The following is a 16,831-nucleotide window of genomic DNA, read 5'->3' as shown; positions in this document are numbered from 1 at the left end:
GAGGATGGTGGCGCCCTTTCTATTAATTCAATATATCAACAGATACTGTAAGTTCTGGTTGCTCCCAAAAGGCTTCAAAACATTACTCAAACTATGGAGGAATTTAAAGTATACAAATAAAGAAATAACAACTAAACCACAATATATCCTACTGTAGTATACTATATAATAAAGTATTTATTTCTTTTTTTACTTGTCTAATAATATCAACTAGTCTAGCTATATAAATACATTTTCCATCACATCTTATTAAGTAGCCTATTGAATTCAGAAATGTTATATTGTAGACTTGAATAAATGAAATGGCAAGCTCCACAGTCCATATTGTCTTCTTATTTTGGAAATGATGCACAAATAAAACATTCTGTTTACAAATTTACCATTATTATTATTATTATTATTATTATTATGTATGCCTGCAGGAAACTGGAAACCTCTAACACTATGGTGTTTTATATATATATATATATATATATATATATATATATATATATATATATATATATATATATATATATATAAAACACCATAGTGTTAGAGGTTTCCAGTTTCCTGCAGGCATACATAATAATAATAATAATAATAATAATAATGGTATATATATATATACACACACACACACACACACACACACACACACACACACACACAGACACCATGTCTGGTCAGCTATCCTTGTGGGGACTCTCCATAAGCGTAATGGTTTTTATACAGAGCGTATTTTCTATGGCCCCACACCAACCCTACACCTAACCCTAACCCCTTACAGGAAACTAGCTTTCATTTCATTAAAATGGTGGTGTCATTGTGAATCAATGTGTATACACACAGCACATCTACAGAAGACTGCATTTCTTATTGATTCACTGCATGAGGGAATTAAAATCCTATGATCATCAGCCCATAGTAGCCACTGGTTGTGATAAGTGCTTTCTTTTTCAGAATCACCACTCACTCAATAAGTTTAAAGCTCATGTCTAGTTAGTTTACCTGAAAATGAAGATTTGCTGAAAATGTTCTCTCCCTCAGGCAATCCAAAACAGATTTAGAAAAATATAGCATTACATCACTTGCTCACCAATGGATCCTCTGCAGTGAATGGGTGCCATCAGAATGAGACTTCAAACTGCTGATAAAAACATCACAGAAATTCAAGTAATCCACATTACTCCCATCACTAAATTTCTTGTAAACTGTAAAAAAAAAAAAAAAACAAAAAAAAAACATGATGCATCTTTGTAAGAAAACAAATCCATCATTATGGCATTTTAAGTTTAAACTGTCACTTTTAGCCAAAATATGAGTCCATAATTCATAATAACGCTGAAAACGCCCTTTCCCTGTTGCCCTCTCAAATCAAAATAGTCTAATTGTTTAGAAATGTTTGATATATTTGGCCAAAATGGTTTTCCCTTGTAAACACCGCTTGCATATTTCTCTCCGGATTCAGAAAAGAAGACCTTTTCACTGGAGAAAGCAATATTATGGATAGAGAAGATTCATATTTAAACTGAATGCAACAAACACACAGCTTTTCACTTCACTAGACATTATAATTGATGGGCATTACTAAAGTTGAGTACATTTTCAGCAATGTTTCATTTTTGGGTGAACTATTCTTGTAATATTTCAATAAGAATCATACTTGAACCCTTGCCAAGCTGAACAATTCTGAAAAATCCATGTTCTTTCTTTTTCTTTTTTCACTTTTAATTTAGCACGAAAACACACATTGACAATTCCTTTAGTGCGATGTTGGGCCTTTGCTTAACAGCAGTTAAAATGTACTTTTCTTGTTGTTGAAGAAAGTCTTCCATCCTAACTGGACCTACTTCACTGAAGGCACAAGTCTGCTGGGAGGCAACATCTCTGTTTAATTCTCAGAGCATGCTTTAACTCACAGGTTCTTCCATTACAACAGATTGGAGGCATGAGGTAAAGGATGGCCCCTACCTGTTACGTCCCAGTGTGATGTCTGAAATGATGGAGCTTATGAAGGATGCAGCAGGATATAGACTTCAGCAGTAATTCCCTTCAAGAATACTGCATGCTGCTTAGGTGAATGCTGATTTCTTACCTTCTCAGCCATGATGACACAATAATAGAGTATATGCCAAGCGGATCTGGCTATATTAATGTCAGAGGATTCATTTTTACAGGGCTAGATGTTTAGAACAAACCCTGAATCAATCAATCAAGGCACTGCAATAACAAGCTTTCAAGTACAGTACAATGCGCAGGCTATCAATGTGAATACTGTTTACTTTCACCATGTTCTACAACAAGCCTAAGCTGACAACATCCATCTAGAGAAAATCAACAGCTTTCATTTAAGCTGGATCTTCTCTTTCCCCCTTTCCCCTAGAGAGATAATATGGAGGCATTAGGAAAGAGTACCCGATCACCTCATCGATACACACTGAGGTGTGAGGTGGGCGGATGTGACATCGTTACGGAGAGACAGCCTTGCTTTAACAACATCAGATAAGTCATCTTATGCCCCTGAGAGGCAAGACAGAGGAGTATCTTAATTGGTGAACTATGACTTGACTGTGACACTATGTTGTACTTGAAGCAGAGAGTTATTCAAAATGTGTGGGGGTTGGTAGTCTGAAAATCACAAACAAGAACAGACAAAATGTTCACTTTTGGTTGGACTGAGTCATCTAAAGGAAGTGATTTCTTTCAGGACACATTATCTTTATTCTTTTCCTGACTGTCTTGGTTTTCCATTGACTATCATATTCATTCTGTATCAAAAGCCTAGATCAGTGTTTGGCTCCTGATGAAGAGCTGAACTGTTGACCGGCAATACACATGGGAAAAATGATCATGGAGAGCAGAGGAGCATCATCATCATCCTCAGTAGAGAGCTGAAATTGATTTTTCCACTCCACCGCTGTCCTCTCTGCATACCGCAATCAGTTTGACTTCAAGGAGAGCCCTAAGTATATGGTTCATGGCCACCAAAGTCTCCTGCACAATTACATAGTGCACAAAGAGACTATTGACACCCATGAAGGACACTGAAATTAACATATTCAAATTCACTGACATTTTTCATCTTGTAATATTACTAAAAAACAAACTACTTGCATGAATGGCAACAGATGGTGCTTTATGGAGAAGAGGTCCTTAGAAATAGATGCCCTCATACTATTTTTAGCACATGAGGAGTGTCGTGGGAAATATAAAATAACCACGAATCAGGTTAAATAGTGATTGTACAATAAATACTTGCGTCAGTCGTTAAATGAGGCTGCAACACTGGGCTTTTTCCACTGATGGAGCAAATCAGAGCGCACATATTACCTACAAACACTAAGCAACAGCTGAGCTTAAAGCAGCTACACATGAGAACCAGCGAACTGGCACATTCCCAGTAAAGCCAGATGCAGGGAGAACCAAGATAAGTGGATGTTCTTGTGTGGATCTGTTTCGTAACAGCTTGATAGATGATTCTACTGTGTACATTCTGCTGCTTGGAAAGACCAACCGGTGGATTTCCTTGTGAACAAATTTTTATTTATTCATTGTTAATTCTTTGGAGGCATTGTTGGCTCAACCTATGCCAAATTACATTTGGGAGTCACAACCAATACATTGATAAGAGACATTCAAAGCATTGTCTTTAAAATTCATAACATGATTTACATATCACACCAACCTAGGAGAAATATTTAGTGGTACAGATGTGAAGCAAACTCAACCATTTATTTCTGTTTAGTTGTTGAACAGAAGCAAACAGTTTTAGGAAATTTGTTATGGGTCAATGGTCATTGCATTTCCTATTTATGAATTAATCAAAAATATATAACAAAATACAGTTTTTCATACAATTTATTAATATACACTACCATTCAAAGTTTGGGGTGAGTAGAAAGATTTTAAACAAAAAATGTTAAGCGGGAAAATTGTCTAACCATTGGTAATTATGAGAAATGCTTCTTGAGCACCAAATCAGCATATTAAAATAATATCTGAAGAATTGTATGACACTTAAAACTGAAGTCATGACTGCTGAAAATTCAGATTTGCCATCACAGGAATAAATTACATTTTAATATGTATTATGATAGAAAACAGTTATTTTAAATTATCATAATATTTCACAATATTGCTGATTTAACTGTATTTTAGAACAAATTACTGACCCCAAACTTTAAGTTTAACTCTCCAATTAAGAGCATGTTAATTTCTGAATTAATTTATATATATGTATGTATATAATTCCATATATAATTCCACATGTGTTAATTCATAGTTTTGATGCCTTCAGTGTGAATCTACAATTTTCATAGTCATGAAAATAAAGAAAACTCTTTGAATGAGGAGTTGTGTCCAAACTTTCGGTCTGTACTGTGTGTGTGTGTGTGTGTGTGTGTGTGTGTGTGTGTGTATGTGTGTGTGTATATATATATATATATATATATATATATATATATATATATATATATATATATAGGATTCACTGCCTACATGGGAATATTTAATATTTAAATACTGATATACTAACAAAACCACATGATGCAGGCAACTTATATTATTAAAAAAAATTCATACAAACACGTTTTACAAAACCCTAAAGGAGCCGAGAACATAAATTCTAAACCTCATTCTATGACCAACTTGTTACAAATGTTTGCCGTGAACAACTTGACACGGTCCTCTGATAATTGAATCTGCTCGTACCTCTGGAAAACCCTACCATGATTCAGTTAGAAAACACACAGCCACCACTGCACAGTGACGAAAGCTGCCAACACTGACAAAACACAGACGCAAGAGAGACTTTCATTTTAAACATCGATCACTGTCCTCACCAAGAACACAAAAAGCGCTGCTTCCTCTCTACCTGACAATCTGCGCCTATATGATACATAACTTTTGTTATGTAATCACAGCTCAAATGCTGTTAAAAGCCACCGGAACAGAAGAGTTTTATACTTGGGTAAAGCACTGATTTGACAGTAGGTGAGAGTGTAAGTGGATTATGTCACATTAAATGTCATGAAGGCACTCGTCATCATCTTCTTGCTACTTTTGCTCCAGAGGCGACCTCGGTTTGACCCATCGCTATGATTGGATCCTTCACACAAGGCAGCTTCCATCAGGCTCACCGTCTGCGCCGGCTGCACAGTGTGGATGCGGTTTACGACCCGATTATGAAACGCGCAGCCAAACACCTTCTTGAAGCCCTTTCGAAAGTGTTTAGACACCAGGGCGTAGACGATGGGGTTCAGGCAGGAGTTGGTGTACGCCACCAGGTGAGAGAGAATACGGAGGACGTAGGTTGTGTGGTTAAGCGGGAAGTGGCCGAACCACATGCACAAGATAACCAGGTGATGTGGCAGCCAACATAAACAGAAGAGCGCAGCAACGATGATTATCATCTTGGTTACCTTGTGCTTGGCCTTGCGGGACTCTGACATGTCCTGCATGGGGTCCACTGAGGTCCAGAGGTAGCGGATGGTGCGAGCATACGTGATGCTAAGAATGAGGACTGGGATCAGGTAGCCGAAAATGAAGGTGCAGACGTCCATGGCTCGTCGATGATGGGTGTTCCATGATGGGATGCAAACGGTGGTCCCGTCTAGATCCATCTGCTGGTAGTAGCTGAGATAAGGGCAGGAGAAGAACAGCGATAGAGCCCACACAAGGCTGATGGAGGTCAGAGCGTTACGAGGAGTTCTGGTCTCTCTTGAGCGCAGGGGATACCGAATGGCAAGATATCTGTAGGGAACAAGCAAACACAATACCTTAATAATGCACTAGTGGTTAATTGCTAAAACTGTGTGAGTTTTGCTGAAGAATATTGCTATGGTTGTGCTTCCCTCCGGAGGGACTAAAAAAAAAAAACACCTGGTGGCTGGTTTTAACTAGTTTTCAAGCATGGCCATAGCTAGTTTAGCAGAATGTTTTTGACCACTTGGTGAAACTGGAGATTCTGAAGTGCGTATCTGATTTATGAAGATTTATGAATGGCAGTCACACAACTATCACCCCATGTGGAACAAAACAGAGTTAGGTTTGGCTATATTATACATAATGTGTGATTAAATACGAAATTACATTATTTAATAAATAAATTTAACTAATCTGTTACAGCTTGTTAAAATTTTTGAAAAGTGATTAAAAAGTAATCAAATGTAATCAGTTACATTAATAAAGTAACTGATATACTTACTACATTTTAAATAGGGTAACTCAAATCTGTAACCTATTACATTTCCAAAGTAACCTTCCCAACACTGGCTATAGTGGCTATGAAGTGTTTTGGTTCTGTGCAAATATTTTCTTTAGCAGCTATCAGCCAATAAACTTTGTCATGACATAATTTTCCTTTCTCAAATGAACTTTTTATTGCTAACAATTTTAGCAATTGACAAAAAAGTGCAATTTAGCCATTATTCTTGAACAAATCCTTCATAATAATGCTATGATTGCTGTAATTATATTTAAGAAATGAATCACTTAATATCTAAAGAGCTAGAGTGAATTAAGGTAAACTGAATTAACCCCAATAACTAAAATGCAACCCAACATTGTTATAGTTGCAAAACAATCTCAAAATAACAGAGAATGAAAAATACTGCCGAAGAAAATGGTAGCAATTAAAGTTTCGTTCGGTTATGCTCTCTAATTTTCTTGCATTTAATATTATTTTCCTTGTGCACAATTATTACCTGTTATTGTCGCTAATTACATCTAATCATTTATGCGTTTCAACACGACTCACTGAATTGGAAAGAAACAGCCTGCGCTGGTCGTGCGCACCAGGATAAGAGAACGCACCTGTCCAGAGACACCGCTGCCAGCGTGAAGATGCTCGCGTACATTGTCAGGTAGATGATAAAGTGTACAGCTTTGCACACAAACTGTCCAAAAACCCACTCGTCCATTGTATAGATGGTAGCCTGGAAAGGCACGCAGAAGACAATGAAGCAGAGGTCCGCCAGCCCGAGGTTCAGGATGAACAGGTTGGTGCTCTTTGTGTTCATCTGGCCGTTGCGAATGAGAACCGCGAGCACAAGACAGTTCCCCACGGTACCAACCAAAAAAATAATCGAGAATAAGACAGAAATGATTACAGACTCGACTTTCCAGATGGAAGGGAAGTGGATCTGCTGAGATGCGTTCATCTTTCAGACCAGCGAAACGTCTAAAATGCTTCAACGCTGCATAGAGTCCATATGGACACTCGTGAAGAACTTCTACATTGTCCTTTAGTTTTTTGCGAAAAGTCCTATAAACATACCCGAGCACAACGAGAAAAGAAAAGCATCTTCTGTCTGTAAGGTTTCATGCAGGTACAGAGGGAGGTGTCACTCACATCTCCAGCCTCCTCCCCTTATACTCAACTATTCATCAAGAACTTTTCTTAAGATAATCAAAAGATATGATGAACAATTAAATAAAATAGTACTAAATAAAATAAAACTATATATGATATTTAGCCTAGACTATTTATATAAAATATTTGAACGCAGTTAACGAATTGGCCCCGCCCCCAGACCTGTACATCATCATACAGTTGACAGTTGACAAATATGATTCAGGATAACAACTCTCCCTAAAATCCAAGATATTGGTGCAAAAATGCCCCTGTATGAGTTTTTGTCTTATATCATACGACATCACACAAGCATGGAATGCAATAGCCTATCACAAGAGTGCTGACTTTGTATTGAATGTCACAAGTTTAAATGTTATTTCATCTACAACAGCAATGTGAGCTTTTATAAACATCCATTTGGTCATTAACTTTTAAATGCATCATTATGCAGAAAATATGAGCAGAGTTCTCTACATGAAAGACCCGCGACTGACAGATCAATGAGCTACTTATTTTCTCTCCAGTATGGCTGGAAGTTAAATGAAATGAAATGTGGAGAATGTTAACTGTGACAAGATTATTGACAGGCCAGTTTACAGTGACAGGGTGCATGTAACAGGTGTGAAAGGGCGGTCCTTTAAAGACGCAGTTGTGTGACTTGATAGTATGTCCCAAAGACTGCCTACTCAAAAGTGTGTACATTTTCTTCACCAAAACAGTACTTTTAGGAGGTAGTAATATAAGTAGGCATGGGCACATTGAGACGCAGGGTTAGTTTCCGAATGAATCCGTCTTTTGAACGAATCGTGTGAATCAATGATTCAAAGACCCATTCACAGACAGAATCGTTTACTTCATTCCTGAATGAATCAGCCATTTTAACGAATCGAAGGAAGACATTTACCTCAACCTGCTGGCAGATTTGGTTTCTTATTTAAAACATAATTTCATTAAAAAAAGAATGATAATAAAATAAAACTTTAAAGGGATTTCTCCAAAAAAGGGGAGTTTTTTAGGTGTCATCATCGTCATGTCGTTTCAAAACTTTATTTTTATGTTTACTTGATATTTTTTTCTCATTTAACAAAAATAGCTTAAAATAATCTTTTGCAGGTATTTTCACAGTCAAATTTATTTTTGTGACACATTATGTAATTAATTAGATTAAAAATATTCATCAACTGACAGCCCTAATATATATATATATATATATACACACACACACACACACACACACACACTATATTAATGATGTCTTTACTACCTTTATTGGTCTTGAACGTAGTTGAATTGCTGTCTGAGGGCCAGAAAGCTCTCCGATTTCATAAAAGATATCTTAATTTGTGTTCTGAAGATGAATGAAGGCCTTACGGGTTTGGAACGACATGAGGGTGACATTAATGAATAATTACAGAATTTTCACTTTTGGGTGAACTCTCCCTTTAACAGGAGCAGTAGCAACCCTCTGACTGTTACAAAAGCTAGCATTATGTTCTCCAGGAGCATTATAATGAGTGTTCACATTTATGTCCACTCAGGGTCATAATTTATCTACTGTACATTCCTGACCTGCAGTGGTTTGTATCATGCTGCTTTCCAAATACCCAGTTCATCCCCATCAGCTCTCTCACGTACCTGCAACACATCACATGTCATTTAACACTGCTGATATCTAGTTCATGTAAACTATAGGATATAGCGAAGATATACGTGTATCAATACCAAGGTTTTACCTTTTGGCGTCAAGCATGTTTTTAATCTGGTTGGAATGCTGTTTTGACTTATGAGAATCAAGGAACCAGAACAATTTGTTATAAGAAATACGGTATAAAAGCTAAGCAATATTGTGAATATAATGTGGAACATTTACAACCCTTTTAGTCATGACTTTATTCATAATTCAGCACTCAGCACTTTATTGTTAAAATACAATGGTCACTACATAATAAAAAATAAGTTAAAGTGTGTTTTCAGCACAACTGTAATAAGTCTTAAATATTCCACTCTATTTTACCTTGTTCTCTAGTCGCCCCCTAGAGGTGAATGAAGAGTATTTTCTTATGACATGAAAGTTCATTGGGTACAAACCCCTGTAAAACAGTGTGAGTGAATCACATTTGATATGCTATATGCCTACCTTACACTTGCATGCTGTATAAATCAAACTATCTGTCTGTGATATTCTACCACGACACATAAACAATAATGCTCAGTCATATCCCACATATCTATATGCCTTACAGGAGCCAAAAACACCATGTCACCAGTAAGTCACAAGAGTCAAAGTCAAAGTCATTCTGACAGAACCTAAATTGGTAGGCGTTGAACTCTAATTGCAACAGAAAGAACTAATATCCAACAGTATCTCTTTCATCAGTCATTCATCTCACCCTGGACCCAGAGACCTGACCCAGTTCCCTCAGAAGAACCCCATTCAGCCAGTTCGCCCCTGTCTGAACCCCACCATCCTTACAGTGTGAGTCACGTTTTTCCACTGCTGCACATACACATACACTCATTACTAAGTTTAACTGCTGGATATAGACCAAGCTTTGCCATTTGTTTCCTTCTAGATTTGGTTGCAATATAACAAGAATTTTAATTACCAGGAGCAACTGGAGAGAGGATGAAGCTGATCAGGTGAGGGTTTAGAATTGTTATTATAATATATATATATATATATATATATATATATATATATATATATATATATATATATATATATATCATCAAAAATGATTTAATTCCATTCAAAAAGTGAAACCTTAACTTTCTTTTAATTTTGATGATTGATTTGATTTGATTTGATTTGATGATGACAACTAAGGAAAATCCCAAATTCAGTATCTCAGAAAATTAGAATAGAAATTAAGACCAATACAAAGAAAGGATTTTTAGAAATCTTGGACAAACTAAAAAGTATGAACATGAAAAGTATGAGCATGTACAGCACTCAATAGTTAGTTGGGGCTCTTTTTGCCTGAATTACTGCAGCAATGCGGCGAGGCTTGGAGTCGATCAGTCTGTGGCACTGCTCAGGTGTTATGAGAGACCAGGTTGCTCTGATAGTGGCCTTCAGCTCTTCTGCATTGTTGGGTCTGGCATCTCGCATCTTCCTCTTCACAATACCCCATAGATTTTCTATGGGGTTATAGTCAGGCGAGTTTGCTGGCCAATTAAGAACAGGGATACCATGGTCCTTAAACCAGGTACTGGTAGCTTTGGCACTGTATGCAGGTGCCAAGTCCTGTTGGAAAATGAAATCTGCATCTCCATAAAGTTGGTCAGCAGCAGGAAGCATGAAGTGCTCTAAAACATCCTGGTATACAGCTGCATTGACCTTGGACCTCATAAAACACAGTGGACCAACACCAGCAGATGACATGGCACCGCAAACCATCACTGACTGTGGAAACTTTACACTGGACTTCAAGAAACATGGATTGTGTGCCTCTCCTCTCTTCCTCCAGAATCAGGGACCCTGATTATCTAAAGGAAATGCAAAATTTACTTTCATCAGAGAACATAACTTTGGACCACTTAGCTGCAGTCCAGTCCTTTTTGAAGCGAGACGCTTCTGACGCTGTCTGTTGTTCAAGAGTGGCTTGACACAAGGAGTGCGACAGCTGAAACCCATGTCTTGCATAGGTCTCGGTGTAGTGGTTCTTGAAGCACTGACTCCAGCTGCAGTCAACTCTGTGAATCTCCCCCACATTTTTGAACGTTTTTTCACAACCCTCTCCAGGGTGCAGTTATCCCTATTGCCTGTACACTTTTTTTCTACAACATCTTTTCCTTCCCTTCCCCTCTCTATTATTGTGAACAGCTAGCCTCTTTTGCAACGACCTTTTATCAGTGAAAACTGAAAGTGACATTCAGCCAAGTATGGTGACCCATACTCAGAATTCATGCTCTGCATTTAACCAATCCAAAGTGCACACACACACAGAGCAGTGAACACACACACGCACACGCACGCACACACACGCACACGGAGCAGTGGGCAGCCATTTATGCTGTGGCGCCCGGGGAGCAGTTGGGGGTTCAATGCCTTGCTCAAGGGCACCTAAGTCGTGGTATTGCCGGCCCGAGATTCGAACACACAACCCTAGGGTTAGGGGTCAAACTCTCTAACCACTAGGCCACGACTTGCCTTTTGTGTCCTGCCCTCCTTGTGCAAGGTGTCAATGTTCGTCTTTTGGACAACTGTCAAGTCAGAAGTCTTCCCCATGATTGTGTAGCCTACAGAACTAGACTGAGAGACCATTTAATGGCTTTGCAGGTGTTTTGAGTTAATTATCTGATTAGAGTGTGTCCCCAGGTGTCTTCAGTATTGAACCTTTTCACAATATTCTAATTTTCTAAGATACTGAATACTGGATTTTCCAAAGTTGTCAGTTATAAACATCAAAATTAAAATAAATAAACATTTGAAATATATCAGTCTGTGTGTAATGAATAAATACAATATACAAGTCTCACTTTTTGAATGGAATTAGTGAAATAAATGACCTTTTTGATGATATTCAAATCATATGACCAGCACCTGTATACACACACACACACACACACACACACACACACACACGTACATTTCTGTATGCTTGATTGCATTACCCAGTCACAGAAAACAAACTGAATCTAAGTGAACTTTCATCACAAATCTATGTAGACTTGCTTTCTGCATATACAATTTTTTTCTTATAATGTAATGTCAGTTTTTGACCTTTGATTTGACTTCATGCACCAATATGTATGCATTAGCATGTAAACACCTGAGTGTACCACCAGAAGGCAGCACTATCACAAAGAAATGATAAAACTGTGGCACTGGAGCAAAACAAAAATGATGCTTCTGCATTTTTAGTCCGCACACAACTATCCACCTGCTGGTAGATGTTACAATACCGGCATTAACAAATGGAGAAGTTATCAATTCATAATGAAGTTCCCAAGCATCTAATGTTGCTTCAACAATTTATGGAGGACCACATGTTTTATATAAATCAGCACGCTTCTTTATGGTATTTACCAAAACAGAAGAAACATTTACACATTTTTCCTCATCAGCTTATGGAATTGTTATGGTATTAATGTTTAATTAATATTTTTTATACGTATTTTAAAAATTAAATATGCCAACACTATAATAATAATAATAATAATAATATCTATTAGTTTTAAGTTATGTATTTTTTCCATCATTTCAATGAAGTCATCATGACTAATTTTCAATGACTTGTAATGCTGACGTAACATTAACAAATCTGTTGACAAAATCTTTCAAGGGTCCATTGACACTGACGGTCCATTCTCTCCAGACTCTTGGCTGGTTGGTTGGTTACTACTTCTGTTCTGAAAGAAATGCCTGAAATATCTGAGAGCTGAATGTGGACTAGGATGCCTTTGTAATGACTTAACCTTCTGTCGGTGGGTCTCTGTCAAAATAATGTCTACTGCTTTCGGAATCAACTAAACAGCACTCCATTCATTCAGAGAAAGAGAAGAAAAACAGAGGAAAAGGAAATTTTTCCTTTCCTTTCCTCTGACCATTTATCACTCTCTTTTACATTCCTTACGTCACACAGTCTTTTTCTGAATACTCGCTGTCTGTTTTTGGCTACAGTTTCGCTGTGGTCTCCAAGTCCTAGTGATCCTTGAAGAATTGAGGGTTCTATATTTTCCGTTGGCCATAAATTGGTGCCTGCTTACACAACTGTTACTGCAACAAGGTTCTTGGATCAGTTGAGCCTGGCCTGAATGACCCCTTTCTATGCACTGGCACTAGCGGAAATGACACAATAGGCTGTGAACTTGTTGCTCCGGTGGGCTTTGCTCGTTCAAAGCTGCTGGGTGATATTGGGGTAACAAGAGCTGACAGCCTCATGCTGGCCACACATGGGAATATTTTGGGGCCCAAATGCGTGTCGGCTCGGTGGCTAAGAAAAGAGACACTATGGAAACGCAAGCTCTGCACATTTAATTTAAAAGATTCATACATACCGTTTGTGGAAAGAATAAGTAATTGAATTTTTAGCAGTTTTGCATGCAGGTTCAACCGTTTATTCTTTTAAGTGAATCAAAAGCACACAGCAACAATACCAGTGCAGTACGATTCACAATGAAATGACTCTTTTGAATCTGTCTCTTAAATGAATCATTAAAAAAAGACTGGTGTTAGAATTTTGAATCAGTCATTAAAATAAAATAATAATAAATGATGTTCAGTTGTGCGTTTATGTGTTCAGTTGTGCTTGTGATTTTCGTTAAACATTAAATATTAAAAAAGGAGTTAGAAACAAATCACACTAAATCAAAATTATGATACAGTAGAAAGCCTATGGTTCAAAATTAAAGTGGAAAATGTGTCTTGTTCCCAACTTCCTAATCCAAAGTTCTTGTGAAGCCTCTAAACAAATCAGAGACGCTTTTTAATCTAATGCACAGTATTTTATTCTTTCTATGAGCTTGTGCTATTGTTCAGCATGCCTTGCATCTTAGGAAGTGCAGAACAAGGGCTACATAATAGTCACTGTCAGACTCTAAGTAATGGTTTGTGTGTGTTGTGGCTCTGCGCTCTGTACAGGAAGTTTTATTTCATCACTGGTTTTTTCATGGAGGCCAGCCAGAGCCAGAGCTGTACAGACATGTCCATAACCGTAAGCCCACAAATCATAGCGACCTAATTTAGGAGAAATGACCTCTACGCATCTGTTTTAACTGGGCAAAGGCCTTTTGTATCAACGCAATATCTAAGAAAGTTACGCACAATTTTTTCTTGTACAAACCTGGGTTTCATAAGACTCGAGTTCTCTTCATCCCCTGAAATGCCTCTTTCCATTCGTGATAGACTCACATGTTATGAATAGCGTGCATTTCTAATATGTGTGTGTGTGTCTAGTGGATAGCGTCACTGCTTTGGGAAGGAGGCTAAAGGAGTGTTTCATTATAAACCTGTGCCATTAAAAAGCTGCTGGCGAGATCTTGCTTTTGGAACCCACTCAAACTTTCTTCCTTTAATACATATTTAGTGTGTGTGTATATGTAAGATGTCTTAAGGACCCCTAACTGAGACCATTACATGAGCACTACGCCCTGATAAGAAATGAATTTATCAGGTCCTTGCGCTCTCATTAAGCGTCGTAAATCAGTGCGCACTGCGAATCGACCTGTCGACGAAGTGCATTTGTAATGGAAAAATGTGTATGAATTATAACGGTAAGATATCACAAAAAGCATTCAGTTGAGACGCAGATGATCACGGGTCAGAGACTCAGTTGTGCTTTTATTATTTCAATCTGGAGCTCGTCTGAAATGCGCACAAGAGAGGGTGAAGTAAGAGCTAAACTTAGACCACTTGAAGATGTTTGTTGCACTTTTTCCCTCTTTGGTCTCAGTCTGTCTTTTTCCCTGGATCTTGTCTGGACAGTTCTCTGAAGTTCAAAGGTCATGGAGGTCAGGTGGTTGGTGCGTGCAGGTGCTTCTGGGAGTTTGGGGGAGCGTGTGCAGGCAGCAGAGCCACAATCACGCAAGCTGCGTGTGGTTTGGCACTGGCAGCCAAGACCTCTCACTCTGCGCGTCTCAGACTTTCTCCCAGGGCTATCCGATCTTTCCTCCATCCTTCCACTCACTCTGACGACTGCTGCCCGCCCCTGACTTCCAACCACACACAAATGGTTTGAATAAAAGACCGGCCATGTCTTCTGAAGAAATCCCATAGAGTAATAGTTTACTTATCCTAAATACGCCCGATTAGACGAACTGAAACGTTGTTATGTGGAGGAAACTCAAGGACCCATTGGCCGAGTCTTTTAACCCAGTTCTGGAAAGGACCAACAGTAGTTTTCTGTCATAGGTGAACCACAGGTTCTGGTGAACTTCAAACAAACAAAACTAATTTAAAAAAAGAACGGCAGCATCAACAAAACACCTCAATGAAATTTCAAAACATGGATGGTGAAGAAGGCACAAGGTACATAAAACAGATCCGCCCGCAACCGTTTATCCCTGCCTCATGATCTCGTAATATTTTCCTCCCATATTTATAGTGCCTTAAGACATATTTTAGCATCTCAAATGTTTCCTGAACGTCACAGAATAACCTCTTGGACTGTCACGAACAGCTAAAGTTCTTGGAAGGGGATTAGATAAACCGGAGACCAGCATTTGACTCTAATAACAAGGCATTATACCTGTTTGTAAGGAAATGCTAAATGTGTTTTGAGGTATGTTGCCTTTATTTACAGGATGTGTGGAGTGGAGACTGGAAAACAGAGCTGCGATCATGACCTGACCCAGGTCAGACTTGAACTTGGGTCTCTGAGAGCCAACAGCTCTTGTACATGTCTAGTGCATCACAGGCATTTTCCTTTTTATCTATTTTTATAAAATTGTATGTAATTTAGTCTGGTTTTAGTGAATGCTGCTTCCTGGGTAGTGCAGGGAGTGATTTCATTGGTCAGCTAGTGTCATCAGCAGCTATTAAATGTATATATACAGGTCAAAGGTTTGGGGGAATATATATATATATATATATATTTTTACAATTTATTCAACTAGGATAAGTTAAACTTAACAAAAGTGACAGTAAAAACTTTTGCATGTTAAAAACTAATGTTTTCTAATGAAAATTGAAAAACGTCTATCACAGTTTCCACAAAAGCAGCACAACTGTTTTCAACACTGATATTAAAAATGTTTCTTGAGCACCAAATCAATATGAATGACCTCTGGAGGATCATGTGAGACTGAAGACTGGAGTAATCATACTGAATATTCAGCTTTAGCATCACAGAAACAAATTACATTTAGAAAAATATTAAAATAGATGAAAAAGTTAAATTGTAAATAACTGAAAATAGTTTTTACTGTATGTTGGATCACATAAATGCATGAGCATGAGAGACTTCTTTCAAAAAATAAAATAAAATAAATGTAAGGCCACATCCACACGAAGCCAGAGCTTTCCTTATCCTATCTTTTTTCCCCCTCGTCTCAAGAGATATCCGGGTACACACGAAACCGACTCAAATCGATGTAGTACACATGCCAGACAAAGTGTGGCACTACAAGTCTGCCACAGCAATACACTAAAAACGGAGAAGACGACTTGAAGAATGAGCATAAATAAAATAAAAAAAACACAACAGAATAATAAGACGAACAAGTAACAATACATTTAATCTGTGTAAATGTTAATAAAAAGACAATCATTCAGTGTTTGTTCATGTGGTTGCTGTTACGCGACATAGTTGTGTGGTGACTAGGGGCGAGATTGGCAGATTGGCCAGATCCGTCTGGACGAAACGCAAATACGATAGAATTTTTTTTACATATACAGCTAAATGTGTTTCCATGTGGACAGGGCCTGAAAAAAAATTATCATGCCTACTCCTTCTAGAAAACATTTGACACTATGTCATTTGATTTATCTACCATTATTTGTGTACAACAGTCCTAACATTACCGAGATCCATAAGATCCATGGCAAATGAC

At 37.9% G+C, this 16,831-nt stretch overlaps 1 protein-coding gene across 1 annotated transcript; it reads right to left on the bottom strand.

The window, feature by feature from the left end:
* Positions 1–4,742: 4,742 nt before the first annotated feature.
* LOC113111662 (galanin receptor type 2-like) lies at positions 4,743–7,165 on the bottom strand. The gene is made up of 2 exons (XM_026276632.1): positions 6,796–7,165; positions 4,743–5,733 (listed from the first exon to the last, which is right to left on the bottom strand). The coding sequence occupies exons 1-2, from the start codon at positions 7,140–7,142 to the stop codon at positions 4,992–4,994; spliced, it is 1,089 nt and encodes a 362-aa protein (XP_026132417.1). The 5' UTR covers positions 7,143–7,165; the 3' UTR covers positions 4,743–4,991.
* Positions 7,166–16,831: the final 9,666 nt, after the last annotated feature.

The sequence above is a fragment of the Carassius auratus genome, chromosome 12 (assembly GCF_003368295.1).
Source record: "Carassius auratus strain Wakin chromosome 12, ASM336829v1, whole genome shotgun sequence".
NCBI classification, from domain to species: domain Eukaryota; kingdom Metazoa; phylum Chordata; class Actinopteri; order Cypriniformes; family Cyprinidae; genus Carassius; species Carassius auratus.
Note: the sequence above shows the minus strand (reverse complement) of the source record. Positions and strands in the feature narration are given on the sequence as shown.

Bases quoted from the DNA above. Each gene is read 5' to 3' on its own strand.
- LOC113111662 (XM_026276632.1), bottom strand. From the start codon at position 7,142: ATGAACGCATCTCAGCAGATCCACTTCCCTTCCATCTGGAAAGTCGAG. The intron at 5,734-6,795 runs GTGCGTTCTCTT...TGTTCCCTACAG, and splicing joins GCAGCGGTGTCTCTGGACAG to ATATCTTGCCATTCGGTATC.